Here is a 14,992-nt window from a genome sequence, read left to right on the forward strand (position 1 = left end):
TCACGCACCCAAAGGAGCATGTCCACTCCTAGAGACAGGGACAGTCCCCGGCCAAGGTCACCCCTGCTGGGCCCTGGAAGCAGCACACATAGATCTGAGAACACGGACTCGGAATCAGAGCATCTGAGCCTCTTCCCAGCTGGTCCCTGCCCCCTGCAAGCCTCTAGGTTCCCATACGGACAGCGGGGCTGGGGGCTGTCCTGCTACTTCGGGGGTGGGGGTTGTGATGGTGCCTGCAGTGCTCAAGCCCAGGCCTGGCGTACAGGAGGTGACCAGTAGATGCTGGGCACTCCGGGATTGCCAGTATTACCCCCACCTGGAACCTTTTACGCTGGATTAATAGTCCGAGCGGACACTGCATGGGTGAAGGACCCTGCACTAAGCAGGTGCCCGATGAGCTCAGTCCTCACAGCAGGCTCTGTGGTGGGCACTGGCATCACCCCCATTTCTCAGAGGAGGGAACTGGGGCCGTGAGGCGTCACTTGCCCGAAAGCCCATAGCAAGAGTCAGGGCCTTTGACCCTCCTGACTCCCAGTGACCTCCGTTCCTACTTTTTAGGTCCTTTTGCACCGTGTAGTCTTGGAGCCTGAGGGCTTTCTGGCTGCCTGTCCTGAGGAGGGAGACCCGGTCTCAGCTGATGCTCTCTGGACACCAGCCTCAGCCCCCTAACGGGTCCCGATGCCTCCACACTGCCCCCCCCCCCCCCCCGGCAGCCCCTTTGCAGACAGAATTCTGATTACGTTTCTCCCCTGCCTGAAGCCCTTCATGTGGGGTGCAGGGTGGAAGAAAACTCCTTGTCGTTTCTCTGCCACTCTTCTATAGATGTAAAATTATTTCAGTATAAAAAGTTAAAAAAAACAACAAGCCCAAACCCTTGCTGAGCCACAGGAACAACCTCACACGTTCTGACGCAGCCTTAGGCTCCTTTGTGGCCCAGCCCGGCCGGGCACGTAGAGTCTGCACACGTGAAACAACCGGGAACGTCACAGACCCTGCAGGTCCAAGTGTGGACCGTGGGCTCCAGCCGTGGTGGCAGCCAGCGGCGCCCTGGCGTGAGAGCAAGGCTTGTGGTGTGGGTGCTGAGTCTTGCAGGGCAGCCCAGGGGAGGCTGCTGCCCCCCCTCCCTGAGGCCAGGACTACTCGGGTGTGGAGGTGGGTTCACCTTTTCCTTCTGTCCCTCCCAGGTGCCGGGGGCTATGCCCGGAGGAGACCAGGCCCCCTGCACACTGTGCTGCCGCCGTTGAATTGACTTTTTAAACCTGCCATTGATTGGTGACTGCTGTGTACCAGCTTTACCCTGGGTACTCCCCACCCTCTGTCTCAGGTGATCTTTGTCACTCCCAGCAGCCGTCAGTCCTGGAGCTGGCTCTTCTCCACGGCCGTCTCCAGACCGTCATCACTTCTTTGGAAGGTGACAGTGGCTTTCACGTTGGGCTTCCTCTCTTCCTCCTGCAGCCAGCATTTGCTTTCAGAGGTGCACGTGCTGTGGTGGCCAGTGAGCCTGGGAATGAAGCAGAAGCTCCTCCCTAGCCTGGTTTTCAGGTGCTCAGTAATTAGTAGCTGTTGACCGTGGTGACAAAGACAGTGATGATGGTAATAATGTCAGCATGAAGGTCCTGCTCCAGTCTGCCTGGCTGCCCACCAGAGGGAGGAGAAGAACCTGCCAGTACCAGGAAACTTCCAGGAAACAGACAAGGCCTGCACTGGTTTCATTCCTGGGAAGCCTGATTTATTTGTTGACACTTGACTCCAGACAGCAAGGGCTTGGGAAGAGGCAGAAGGCCGCTGGAACCAAGAGGAGTGAAGTCGTGGTTCCTTTCCCGTGGCTTCCCCTGGTAGTCGGAGCCTTGGCCAGTCGGTGGTGGCATCCCTGGGGCCTCTCTCAGCCTCTGGGCTCTGGCCTGGGGTCTGGGCAGGAACTCTCTGGTGAGCCTGGGCGTGTTGGGGGGCTGGTCCCTTCCTCCAGGGGTGAAGGCCCTCAGAGAAGTCCACATCCCTGCGGGGCTCAGTGCCCCGGACAAGGCAAGATGCACACTTCTCCTTGCACCCTGGCACCCAGCGTGTGTCGGTTTCATCTGCGTCTAGATTTTCCATCTCCCCCGCTGACGGGGGAGCTCTGGATGCCCTGCTCTAGCATCCATCCCCCTTAGGGAAGCCCTTCTGACCCTGCGGTGTCGTCGGGTCCTCTTGTCAAAGGTGCTGATGACCTTCCGGCTTCTCTCGTCAGTACACAGCTCAGTCCGTAACTATAAATCCACAGTGCGCAGTAACGAAGCAGTCACTGCTTGCCTTCCTCGCTGTTCTTGTTGTTGTGTCCCCAGTAATGGCCCTGGTGGCCGGCACATTGTAGGCACTGAATAGGTACTATTTGGGTGAATGAATAAGGAACCACGTCTGATTCATCTTAGTGTCAGTCTCCAGAGGCCTTGCTCAGTGTCACACAGCTGTTATGAACTGCATAAATATCTGTTGAAAAACAGCATCACCCGTCCGAGTTCCCTTTTTCTTTTTCTTTCTTGTTAAACCGAGAGCTTCTCTGGCAGCTTCCACCACCCCTGAAGCTTGGAGCCCAGGGGCAGTCAGTGTCTCTGAGTAACCGCGCTCACTTGGGCAGGCAAATGCACAAAATTCAGAACCAGCTACCACATGTAGAAACACACCGCTGGATGTGATGTCAGAAGCAAGGTCTACTTAGGGGTTCTGTAGCCTATTTAATTTCTTGGGAATGGCATCTTCATAAGTTGCAAAGCTGTTGCTGGCACAGTCACCCTTAGTGGGTGTGTTTCAGGAGCACCTGGTGGATTAGAGCGGGGACCGCTTGTGCTCGATAGAAAGGCAGTTCACCTACATTGTTTAGGGCCGATTGGACTTCCCGGTTCTAGAGGTGAAGGTGTGTTTCTCTACATGTGAACTCCGGCCAAGCTGTCTTCGGTTAATTCTTGATCTGAGGGGGTTAGTTAAACTCTACTGTCTTCTTGGGGTTATTGGGAGGATCCAGTGCAGCGCAATAATCAAGAAAGTGCTGGCTGTGCTGATGATTAATATTTTCATGCACCAGAGAGATGCAAGTCCATTTTTCTTGGTTCTAAGGCACAAGATTTTTGGAATCTTTCCTGACTCTTTCTCTCTACCTCCACGTCCAGTTCATCGGCAAGACCTGTCGGTTCTGTTTGCCAGTGTATTCAGAGCCCAGGTCTTCCTCACCCCAGTCACAGCCACCCTCATCTTCTGCCTGGGCTGCTGCGGCAGCCTCCTCACCGGCCTCCACCTTTGCCCATGGTCTGTTCTCAGCTCAGCAACCAGAAATGATCTTTTTAAAATGAAAGTCAAATTATGCCCCTTTGCCAAAACCTGCCAGGGGCCTGCAGGCCCTGGGCTGACCTCCTGTACTGCTTCTCTCATCCTCACTCACTCCCACCCTGGGGTCTCCGCTCGGGCCATTTCCTTCCCCAGACACCCAGTGGCACCTACTCTGATCACTTGACTGCCACCTACAACTCCTCCCTTGTCCCCAGCCTTCGGATTACCTCCTGCCTTTCTCTAGTTTTCCCTTACAGCGCTGATTACTTTCTGGCATGCATATGTCTTTACTGATTAATTTGTTAGACTTAATGTTTCTTTCTCTGCCACTTGAGTGTAATGGCTGTGAGGGCAGGGATGCATTCCAGCTGCCTGGGACAACGTCTGGTGTGTAGAAGGAGCTCAGTAAATACTTGTCCGATGAGCAAATGACTTTCTTCTAATTTGAGTCTTGTGCTTCAGTCGGAAAGAGGAAAAGTTCAAGTTAACTTTGGAGATTCACTGGCTTTTGGAAAGGAAGGAGATGGGGAGATGAGGCTTGAGTTGCTCTGGACGCACTGGCCCGCCTGTGCTCTGGCAGGTGCTTCTTGCAGGTGTGGAGCCTCTTCCGGCCTCCAGGTCAGGGGACTCGTTTCCCTCACTGTTGGGGCCAAGCCACCTCCCTACAAGGTCATTTGGATCATTTGGTAATGAAACAATTTATATGTTCGAATTAACATGCATATATATGTATGAAATACACACACATGTGTTACGGAGTAACGTGCATTTGATTCTTGTGAATGTAACACTCATGCAAATTACAGTAAGAAAGGATACAAGACCCCAGGGGCATTTGAACACGCAGAGGGCTGCCCTTCTCCCTGGGTTCACACTCACTCTTCCCTTCCAAAGGCAGAGAGAAGCCCCAGAGACAGTGAACTTTGAAGGTTGAAGTTGTCCACCCAAAGCTGAGTACAGTGCTTGACGCATAGTAGGCTTTCAAGGAAATATCTGTTGGATAAATAAAGGAGTGATTGATTACTTAAGATCAGTTGTTCTATTTCATCCCCGTGGAATTGGCCAATGCATGCAGTTCATTCATCTAAGCAACCTCATTATCTGTATTTCCTGAGAAGTAATAACTAATGGACTTGACCATGTTTGCTGGCTCTTTGCTCTGTGCCAGGCCCTGAGCTGGGTGCTGGAGGCCTGGCCACATGCGCACTGTGGGCTTTGCCCAGGAGGATCACACGGTCTGGGGGAGGCCGGCACCCCAGGAACCATGGTCCCAGTCCCGTTGAGTTGGTGAGAGGCGCTGGTGGCGATGCGTTAGCAGTGTTGGAGAACAGTGAACAGGGACAGTCCAGTCTGGTGGGGGAGGGGGAGTCATTGGCGTCTCCAGAGAGGAAGCAATTTTTGAGTTTCAGTGGGGGAGGGCAAAGGCAAGATCTTAATTAGACCACCATGGAAATGTGCTGCGCCAGGTCCTGGGCTTGACCGGCCTCGGCGCCATCTTGGGGATGCCCCCTCTGAGCTGTTGGTCCCCTCCATCCCCCCAGAGCTTGGGGGGGACCCGAGCCCCCACATTTGCAGTGGCACCTCAGCCTCCCCGAACCTCTGGCTTGACTCTCTTATCGAAGAAAGGCATTTCATTCTTTGAGATCAGGCAGCCAGGACCCAAGGAGCTGTTTTCCTCCATTGTGCAAGCATGACAAATCATTAATTTTTGATTGATTTGCTTAGAATTATGGGCGCCCCAGCATTCTTTCTGCCGCTGAACAGCTGTATAACAAATGAATATATCAGTGCGCACAAAAGATTGGAGATCTAAGAGAAGCAATTACATTGGCCACCCTCCCCCACCCTCCCCCCTTCCAGGGCAGTGAAGGGAGGAAATTTTTACCAGAAATTCCTCAAGTGGCTTAAAAGAAAAAAAATGCCTTTTTATAATTGAATTAAATCTTTATCTCTTCATCTTTTGCAGCACATTTCCAAACACACACCAGTTCCCCGCATGCTTGGGTTTCATCCATCCAGGAGGAATCTTTAATAATGAAATTTCAACTTGTGAATTAAAACCAAAAAGAAAAAAAAAAGCAAATTCTACCCCTCCTCTTTGCTGGTCGCTGCTATTCCTTTAAGATTTTGGAACCGTACCAGTGCACTAAATGTGACCTCCATAACTTTTAAATTAAGAATTTATGCTGGCTTGAAATTTATGAAATATTTCAGCATGAAAGAAAGCCTTTTTTCCCTCAGGAAAATTGAGCAATAAATCACAGCACTGTGGATTTACTGCCCTAGAGCCAGCGAGAGATAGGATTTTTTTTTTTTTGCTTCATTCTGAAAAAAAAAAATGTAATCATATAAGACAGCTTAGCTGCTATCCTCCCACTCTCTAGAATTTTTAATTTCAGCTGTTTCTGCTTGGATTTATTTCCAATATTCCTGCTCGGCTTTTCAATTTCCTCAGTTATTAAATTTTAATTCAGTGCATTAGCATTTAAATTAAAAAAGGGTTTATTTTATCGAAATCGTTGGCCAGCCCCCATCCCGTAGCACACGAATTGCCTGTTTCTGCCATTTGCACAAAATGTGAAATGCAGCTAATGTATTACAACTTACATTTGCACAAATTTAGAAATAAAATTTCTGGGTTTGAAATAATATTTTCTTTCCAAGAAAATCCTTAATAAGAGAATGGAAAAGAACAACTTAACATTCATTTGGGAGGGAAGAGGAGGGCCCGATGAACCCAAAAATAGCCTTGCTCGGATCCTATGGAGAAGCAGTGTATGAGGAGTGGAGGGGGCCGGGAAAGGGGGCAGGTATTCTAATGGTGAGCTGGGGGCTTGGAGACCTTTCCTCCAGCCTCTGTGAGAGTGAGCAGGAGGGTCTGTCCTCTCGTGGCCCCCTGCCCCCCAGCACGTTTCATTTGCCATGGAGGGGTTTGGGTCAACTCCGCGTAGAAGGGCAGAGGTGGAAGTAGAAGGTGGAGAGGGTCTGATTCAACTGTCATGCTCCTGACCCTGTTTCTGCCTATGCAGAGGTGCAGGTCCAGGGAAAGGAAGGAGTTTGCCCAAGGCTTAAGGTGAGACCCAGGCAGAACCCGGGCAGGAAGCTGCCTGCCCTCTTAGGAGCGCACGGCCCAGTGGTGGCAGCAGCGGGAGGGTTTCCACTACTTAAGCGATTACTATACATACCTGGCCTGCGCTTAGTACTTTGCCTGCATTGCTGTATTCAATGTCGTGGTCGCCGGCCCTTGGGACAAGATCTCAGGGCTGAGGGAGGGTCTGGTGGACACTCGTGAGGTGCTGACTTGCAGCATGGGGTTCAGATCAGGCTGGAGACAGGCGGGGAGGACCCCCTGGTGCTGTTCAGCCCAGCCCTGCTGCTTGTTTGCCCACCTCCTGTGCAGTCTTATCCAAGTCACTCGGTTTCTCTGTGCTTCAGTTTCCTGGAGCCCATACATGATGGCCTTTGTAGCTGTATCTAGGGTTGTTCATGATGATGATTATTACAGCTGAGCCCACCCGCAGTACTTTGACATGCATTACTGCGTTTAAGTTATCTTGTTTAAGTCTCATGCCAGCCCACGAGGGAGGTCCTGGGATTGCTGTTGCCATTTTGCAGATGAGGAGACTGAGTGTGCTCCTGGCAAGTATCAGTGACTTGCCTTGGAATGTACAGCTAGAAAGTGGCAGAACCAGGACTCCAACACAGACCCCTGACTCTAAACCCTGAGTTCTTGCACTTCCATTCAAATTGAGAGCACGTGAGATTCCACTGGGTAAAGGCGAGTTTGTGGTTCAGGTTAGATCACATGAAATTGCTTTGGGCCTAGGAAAATGGCTTTGTCGGCGGCAGAACTGAATCCGGACAGTGGTGGTCCACCGCTATGATCTATTGATTGGTGAGGACACCCACCGCGCTGGCCTGGCCCCTGAGGGGTCTCCACCACTGAGAGCTGGCGCCTTCAGCACTGTGGGCCTGCGCTGGGGCTGGGAGGGCCCAAGTGGCAGTTCCCTGTCATTACGGTGGGTCTAGACTCAGGTCCAGGTGCTGTGACGTTGACGCATGCTGCCTTTGACATCCCCTCTAGTGCTCGTCATCCGTCAGCTCCTAAACGGACGTTTCGCACCCCGCTGGGGTGAGACAGACACCTCTCAGCGCTCCTCCTCCGAGGTTCCTTCCCACCCGTGCCTGAGTCTCTGCTGAGGCATTTGTTTGGGCAACTCTTTGAACATGTTCAGCATTTTGTCTTTATTTTATAGAAATGTGTGGAAAACAAATGGGTGTTGCTAGCAGTATCATAAGCATCATAAAAAGGAAACACAACTGGGGATGATCAGATGCGCCCAAAACTGAGAATCTTCTTCCCCACCCAGTCCCATGACCACTGTACTTGAACCGGTCAGCTCTGTATGCAGTTATGAAGGACGGAAAAGGACAAAAAAGATTACATTATAGTGATGTATGAAATACCGGAGATAGGTGCTCAGAGTTCAGTCTGGAAAGTGAGAGGTCATTTGGGATTTTACAGGTTTTTAAGCTCTCTGGGGCAGAGTTTCGCCCCCCCCCCACCCCGTGGGCCTCTTACCGTGTGGACTGGAGAACGCGGTCTCCCCGCTCGCTCTCCAGACAAGTTTTGAGGAATGCAAGATGTCGGAGAGGGGCTGTAATTGATCCTGTTCTTTTGCTCGCAGTGAAATGATATGCAAACCATTTTCTGCTTTGTTTCTCCTACTGAAATAATACAGCGGCATGCCATTAATTTCTCCCACCCAGGCCTTGCATTTCTACCTCCCTACTTGTCCTTCCCCTTCCCGCTTTCCTTGCGTGGGCAACAGGGGCGGGAGGAGCTCACTCCCTTTCCCTATTGGCCCTCCTGAATCTTGGCGGGAGATAAAACACTACCGAGCTGAGGGCTGTGGGCACTGGAGTGGCCCAGACCTGGGCTTGTAGCTGTGGGGTGTTGGATGAATGACTTACAGACCCTCTGTGCCTCACCTGTAAAATGGGATGTGTCGGGGGACCTCCTGAGAGGGTGACATAAGAGGCATTTAATGTTCTACACTAGCACCTGTTGGGAAGGTCTTCGGGGGAGTGAGTCTGGGTGCCCACAGGACAAAGCTGGAGGACAGAGAATCAGGCGGGAAGGAGGGGTGGGGACTGGAGAATCAGGTGTATCAGCCCTAGCGGACTGTGGGGACGTGGAGCTGTGTGTTGCCGGATTAACTGGTTTTTAAAGAGCAGCTGAAATGGGGGGAGGTGAAATCCCTTTATTTTGATATATTTACTCTTTGGATCCAAGTCCGCCATCTGGTTTTGCCAGTTTGCAACTTCCCGTGAGCACTCGTCAAAAGGTAGCTGCTTGCTGTGTTTATTTTACGTCCTCAATCCTTCAGCCACAGTCCTGGAATTGGAAAAGCTTGGAAACAACAACAACAAACAAGAGTTCTTGTAACTGTTGAAGTGGCAGAACTTGACCAAAGGGAAACGAGGCTGGTCGCCACCTTCATTTATCGCACGTAGGGCTGACTGCCTGTGTTTCTCTATAGAAACACCAGTGTGCTTGGGCACTGGGGGCTCCCCAGACCCCGCCAGGGCGGTTTCCGAATACAGGACACGCGTGCCAACATCACCTTGCTAAGATCGGAAGGATTCTGAATTTGGGAACAAATGTGTGCCCCAGGGTATTGAACCCACATTATTTGAGCTAGGATCACGGTTATTTAAATGTTTTCACAAAGCTAAGGAGTGTGGGTGGGGGGGAGTGGGGGGAATGGAGACAACTGTACTTGAACAGTAAGAAAAAAAGAAAGCCAGGGAATGCGTCTTCAACCAGGGGTGGTGGAGAAACCTGGGCATTCCCCTATGTCAGCAACCTCCACATCAAGGACCCCCCAGCACTAGCCTGGCTAGTCAGGGTCCCCGAGTATCTGTTGTTCAGTCCTCATGAGACTTCAGGCCACGCCCTCCTCATCCAGGGCCTCAGTGTCTCCATCTGAACCAGAATTCGATGATTTCTGGAAATTTCATTTGACCAGTCTTATTCCTCCACCCCCCCATCCCCAAATAAAGAGATTAAGAACAGCCATTCTCATGCCTCCCCTGCTCAGAGGGTTGGGGGACAGAATATTTTAACATAATAGGATTTTCCTCCTTGATTGGTAGGAATAAATCTGTGGCTACTGTTTTATTGGAAATCCCAGCTGAAAATAAAAATGGTGCAATTCAATCTCCGATTTAGCTGGTTACTTACTTTCCACCGAGTCCCCAGGGCTCTGTGGTTGCTGGGTTTGTGTTGGCAGTGGGTGCTCAGCTGGATTTAAAGGGCCAAGCAAATTTGGGCTGGGGGTGTGCTGGCTGCCTGTTGCCACCAGGAGCAGATTTTCCCAGCCTGGAGGGAAGGAGCAGGGGGTCGGGGCCAGCCCACCCATGTGTCCGAGGGAAGGCTGATACTGAGGGGCAGTGGGTAGAATCTGTGTCTTTGCCCTTGGCTAATGGGTGTGCTTTGGGTTTCTTTTGCAGGCTGACGGAGCCAGTGCGGCTGGAAGGAAAAGCACGGCGAGCAGGTACGTCCCCTTTCCCCACCCCTGGCCTCGCAACTAACAGCCACCTGCCCCTGGTCCTCCCCTTCCACCCAAAATGATGGGCGGTTCAGGCCGGCCCCCTTTGCTGAGAAGTTTCCCTACTTCCCTGGAGGATGTGCAGTTGTGGGCGGCACTTCCCAGCCCTCCCAGTATCTTCTGTGGGCACCTGTGATGGAACCAAGGATGACTTAATCCCAAACTGGCCTTTGGCTGCTCCTGCCCAAGGTGGGGGGAACTTCGGGGTGAAACACAGGACCGGGCAGAAAGACCTGGGCTTGAATGTTGTCTCATCTCCGGTGTTATGAACTCCAGGGGAGCCGGTCCCATCCTAGTCTGGAATCCAGTGGCCTGGCTTGAGTCCTGGTCTTGCTTATTCCCCTGAACCAGTCACTGCAAAGCTGGTGAGTGGACTGTCCGGATGCTGAGCCAGGCCAGGGGTGTGTCCTCACCCTTGGAGCGGGCAGGAGATGGGAGGGGTCGTGCCCGGACGAAAGCTGAGCTCCGTACCAAAGAAAGCGGGAAGAGGTGCTGGACGAGCCCACAAACTGCATATCTGTCACGGTGGTAAACGTTGGTGCTGCCGCGGCTGCCCCCTCACGTGGGCACTGAAGGCAAGAAGAAGTCCAGGGAGAGACGGCTGTGCAGGCCACGCACGTCATCTGGAGCGGGCTCTAGGGCTGCAGCCTACTGCGGTTGGGATCAAGCCGAGGAGTTTGCTCTTTTAGCCCATGGAATACTATATTTTTTAAAGTTAATAGATTTTTGTGGGAAAAAGGGGTTCTGTGGCCAAATAAGTTTGAAGGACAGTGGATTAAGCAGACTCAACCAATTTCTTCCCTGTGGAACTTTCCAGGGCCTTTCTTGTGCTAATGCGTGTACGTGAAAACATCCGAGAGAGAGATGCCAAGCTTCTCAAACTTCCGTAACCATGGAACCCTTTTATTGAGGTCCATCCCACAAAGCCAGAGTTTCTTGGGACGGGCCTGGGAACACCTGGGAGCTGTTCAGGTTCTTTGAGCAGAAGAAGAGCGCATGTTTCAGGATGATCGCCCTGGCAACTGTTGGCAGGGTGGCGTGGAGGCAGGTAGAGTAGGGGCCGAGACATAGGCTGCAGGTCACTGTGACCCACACAACCCAACCCCCGTCCCCCCACCCCAGTCAGTCTCCCCGCCCCTTGGTCTGTTGGCCTCCTGACCTTCTCTCTAGTTCTCTAATACCCAACCCGGGGTCAGCCAGGTTGACCTGTGAAAGGTCAGATAGTAGGCCATGGTCTCTGTGGGAGCCTCTCAGCCTTGCCCACGTAATGCAGAAGGTGCTGCAGATAATACAGAACCACACAGACGGCCGTGGTTTGCCAGCCCCTGGCCTCAAGAGCCCGTGCAGCTGCTGTTCCTTTGCCTGGAGTGCTCTTCCCTCTGATCTTTCCGTAATTAGGGTCCTTTCATCCTTCAGGTCTGAATTCTGTCCTCCTTCCCCAGAGAAGCCTTCCCTGACCTCCTCCTCCAAGGGCCCGTGGCCTGTTTGCCCTCTTTAAATATTTCACTCATTTGTGTACTTTCCTCTGCCTCTCTGGGGCCAGCTCCGTGGGCAAGGGTCATCCTGTCTTGTTCACTGCAAGGGGCTGGCCGATAGCAGGTGCTCAGTGGGTGTCTGTGGGCTGGGCGAGATGAGGAGACGTGGGGGTGATGTAGGGATCGGGCGTGTGGGCTGGAAGAGAGCAGTGGGTGCTGGGCTCGGGCCTGTGAACACAGGTGCTGACCTGTGTCCTGACCAGCAGCTGCCCAGCACCCGTGTTTCCCTCCTGTGCCCCAGAAGAGGATTTTGCCTGAGGACAGTGGAGGCAGCTGTGGCCTGCGGGGCAGTGGGAGCCTTGAGATGAGAGGTACCTGGAAGTGCTTCCTGGAAAGTCAGGGCTGGAAGGGGTCTGGGGCTTTGGCTGGCCCCTCCCTCTTGTTGAACACATGGGGAGGAAAGGCCCTGCTCAGGGTCACGTGATGAGTAAGTAGCTGTGTCAGGCCTTGAGCCTACCAAAGCTGGGTGCTTTCTCCACTCAGAAATAGTGGGCTCAAGTGAGGGTCTCGCAAGGCTCTCCTACCATCCTCCCACTTTCATCAAGCACCTGCTAGGTTAGGCCCAGTGCCGTGTGCTGTGGACTCAGATGAATTTGAGACTGGTCTGTTCATTCGGTGGACATGTGAGTGTCTGCTGCGTGGCGGGCACTGTCCAAAGTGCCGGGTCTACAGCAGTGAACAGACGAAGCACCGTCTGTTTCTGATGACTCAGGCAGATGCGGTCCTTGCCTTCGTGCAGGAACCTGTCCCGCACCAGCATATCTGCCTGCTGATCAGAGGACAGCAGGTGGGTTCCTCTGTAGTCACAGCGGCGGCTGCAGGCTCTGTCTTGAGTCTTAGCAGCCCTGGGCTTCAGAGTGGGGGAGGGAGAGGAGTGCTGAGACAGGTGAGAGATGCCTGTCCCAGGCAGGGGAGCGGGCTGGTGGCATGCGCGCCATCCCCTGGCTCTCCCTGAATGGCCTAGGCTTGAATGTACTCAGTTACAGAGCCCAGAATTATTACCAGGTTGCCCGAATACACACCAGGAAGGACCAGTCCAAACCTTAGGATCGTGTGTAACTGGAAGAAATTTCTAGTAATAATGACTATCATGCAGTCAGCACTTACCTGTCAGGCTGTGGGCTAAGTGACTTCCATATACAAACTTACTATTAATTCATGTAATCTTCATAACAACCCTGAGAGGGAGGTACTCTTGTTGCTCTCACTTCACAGACGAGGAAGCCGAGGCACGGGGGGGTTCACGGGGCTCAGGCTGCCCGGTGGGAAGTGAGCCGCACAGCCAGGACATTCCTGGGTCTGGCTCCTCCGGTGCCTGGGCTTCACCGCCATGCCCTTCACTGCTTGGTTATGACGTGATTGGCTAACAGGTGGCAGCGGAGACCGTTAGGGGCCAGGGGCTGTGCCAGAGGCTGGAGGCTTGTCAAGAAGGCAGGGACTCCAAAGGAGCTATCAAGTGAGTTTATATTGATTCTGTCATTAAAGCTAATAGAGTACCTTTGAAAGACCAAAGCAGTAATGTTATATAGTGACCCAGCATTCACTCAGGAGCGACTTATGCATTAAACATCAAGAGAATGTCAACATGGGCCTTCGCTGATGCTGGTGAATTCGACCCTGGCCTTGGGTCAGGTCGGCCAGGTGGGGTTGAGACCTGTAGACACTTTGTGGAGTGTTAGACTCACTTAGCCCCTCTTTCAGGTGGGGGCGGGGGCAAAGGCCTGAGGCTTCCTGCAGTCAGAGGGAGGCCAGCTGGCCCTGGTCAGGAACGACCTTGACGGACCCGCGACCCTCCGACCTGGGCTTCCACTCTCAGCCCCAGTCGTGCCACCGCCCACGCTATTATGCGCTGGGTTCTGCTTACGTCCCAGCACCTACTTTTTGGCCCAGAAAACTTAATTTTGTTACCTCTCCAGAAGGGTTCTGGCTAAACCCCAAAACCAACTAATTCCTTAGGTCTGGCTGCTAAGGAATTAGTGTTAAATGGAAGGGGACAAGGAGAGGTGGTGTTTCTGATCCTAAGGGACGCCCGAATGTGGTTTGGTTTACTTCCCTGTAACCCAGCCCAGGTTGATTTTACAAGACCAGCAATCCCAGCACTTGAGCTTAATGCTGACCTGGTGAGCAGGTCACAAGTCACGGAGCCCAGCTCCAGCCAGATGTCACTCACGTTCTCAGGGGCATGCGGGCTGCGGGGGCCTTGGCTGTGGAAAATTCGAAGGGAAATGCGGTTTTTATAATCAAGTAAATGCAACTACGGGCTTGCTGTAATGAAGAATTGTGCCTTTTTGGTCAGTTGAAGACTGGAAGGTCCCTATAGATAATCTAGTCCATCGATCTCACTTGAAGATGAGGAAACCCGGGATAGAAGAGGCTGAGGGACTCATTTGTTGGCTGTGCGTACCCATTGCCTAACAGGTGGTCAGGATAGAGCAGATGGGGAGATTGTCGGGGTGGGAGGAAGAGGAAAAACCCAGGCTGGGTCATTCGTGCTGCAAACACTTAGCTAAGCACCTGCTGAGTGCCAGAGTCTGACCTGGTGCTGGACGTGCAGCCGCGAACAAAGCAGACGGGATCACCGGCCTGCGGAGCCACTGTTCTGGTGGGAGTGGCGGAGACGTTATACCTACGTAAGACAGGTGGTCTGTCCTGTGATAGAAAGTGCTCTGGGGAAAAGCAGGGAGGATTGGCGAGCCAGAGGGAGTATTGCATCACCAGGAAGGAGACATTTGAACACGAATCTGATGGGGATGAGGACTGAGCCCAGCATTCACGGGGGAAGTACATTCCAGGCAGAGAGAGACATAGGTGCAAAGGCCCTGGGGCAGGAAAGCGTCCATCGTGTTGGGGCAACAGCAAGGAGACAGATGTGGCTGTGCAGGGCCCTGGAAGGCTGCTGTCAGGACTCTGGCCTTGATCCTGTGTGAGGTGAGGAACCACTGGGGATTTTGAGCAGAAGGGTGGCATGAATTTGGTTTTAAGAGGTTCATTCTGGCTGCCAGGAGAAGAGTAAATGGCAGGGGTAAAGACATTGTAAAACATGTTACCAAGGGTTCAGGACAGGCAGGACCTGAGAAGTTAGGCTTGGAATTGAGTGTCTAAAAGGTTGTTTTTTTTTCCCCCAGGCCTAGGGAATCCAGTTTCACAAAGCATTGTGTGCGCCCTGCCTCCCCAGTGCACAGCCTCCTGCTTGGTCCTGGGATAGCGTGGAACGGCCTGTGGCCGCCACTCTCCATGCCTGCTCTGCTGGGCATCTCTCTTCCTGTCCTCTGCCCAGCCCCACTAAGGGCCAAGCAGCTTAGCGCAGTGTTGCTGCCCAGGCTGCCTGGGCTCAGATCCTGGCACCACCCACCTCCTGGATATGTGACCTTGGGCTAGTTCCCTGACGCAGTTTCCTCATCGGTAACATGGGAGTGATTACCTCCCTCATAGTGTTGTCAATGATAATAGCAGTGATAGTTTTAATATTACTATTACTAAGTGTAATAACAATTTAGTAATATTACCATTAAGTGTAATGATACTATGTACGCCCTTAGCACA

General features: G+C 52.6%; 1 protein-coding gene across 13 annotated transcripts in view; it reads left to right on the forward strand.

The window, feature by feature from the left end:
• The window catches only part of ZNF618 (zinc finger protein 618), a 164,643-nt gene that overhangs the window by 84,935 nt on the left and 64,716 nt on the right, over positions 1 to 14,992 (forward strand). For all 13 annotated transcript variants that reach the window (XM_045840104.1, XM_045840106.1, XM_045840105.1 and 10 more), the window contains exon 2: positions 9,817 to 9,860. In XM_045840104.1, the coding sequence (XP_045696060.1) occupies positions 9,817 to 9,860 (44 nt within the window). The remainder of the gene's footprint in view (positions 1 to 9,816; positions 9,861 to 14,992) is intronic.

The sequence above is a fragment of the Phyllostomus hastatus genome, unplaced genomic scaffold (assembly GCF_019186645.2).
Source record: "Phyllostomus hastatus isolate PE091 unplaced genomic scaffold, TTU_PhHast_1.1 phas_contig_34, whole genome shotgun sequence".
NCBI classification, from domain to species: Eukaryota; Metazoa; Chordata; class Mammalia; order Chiroptera; family Phyllostomidae; genus Phyllostomus; species Phyllostomus hastatus.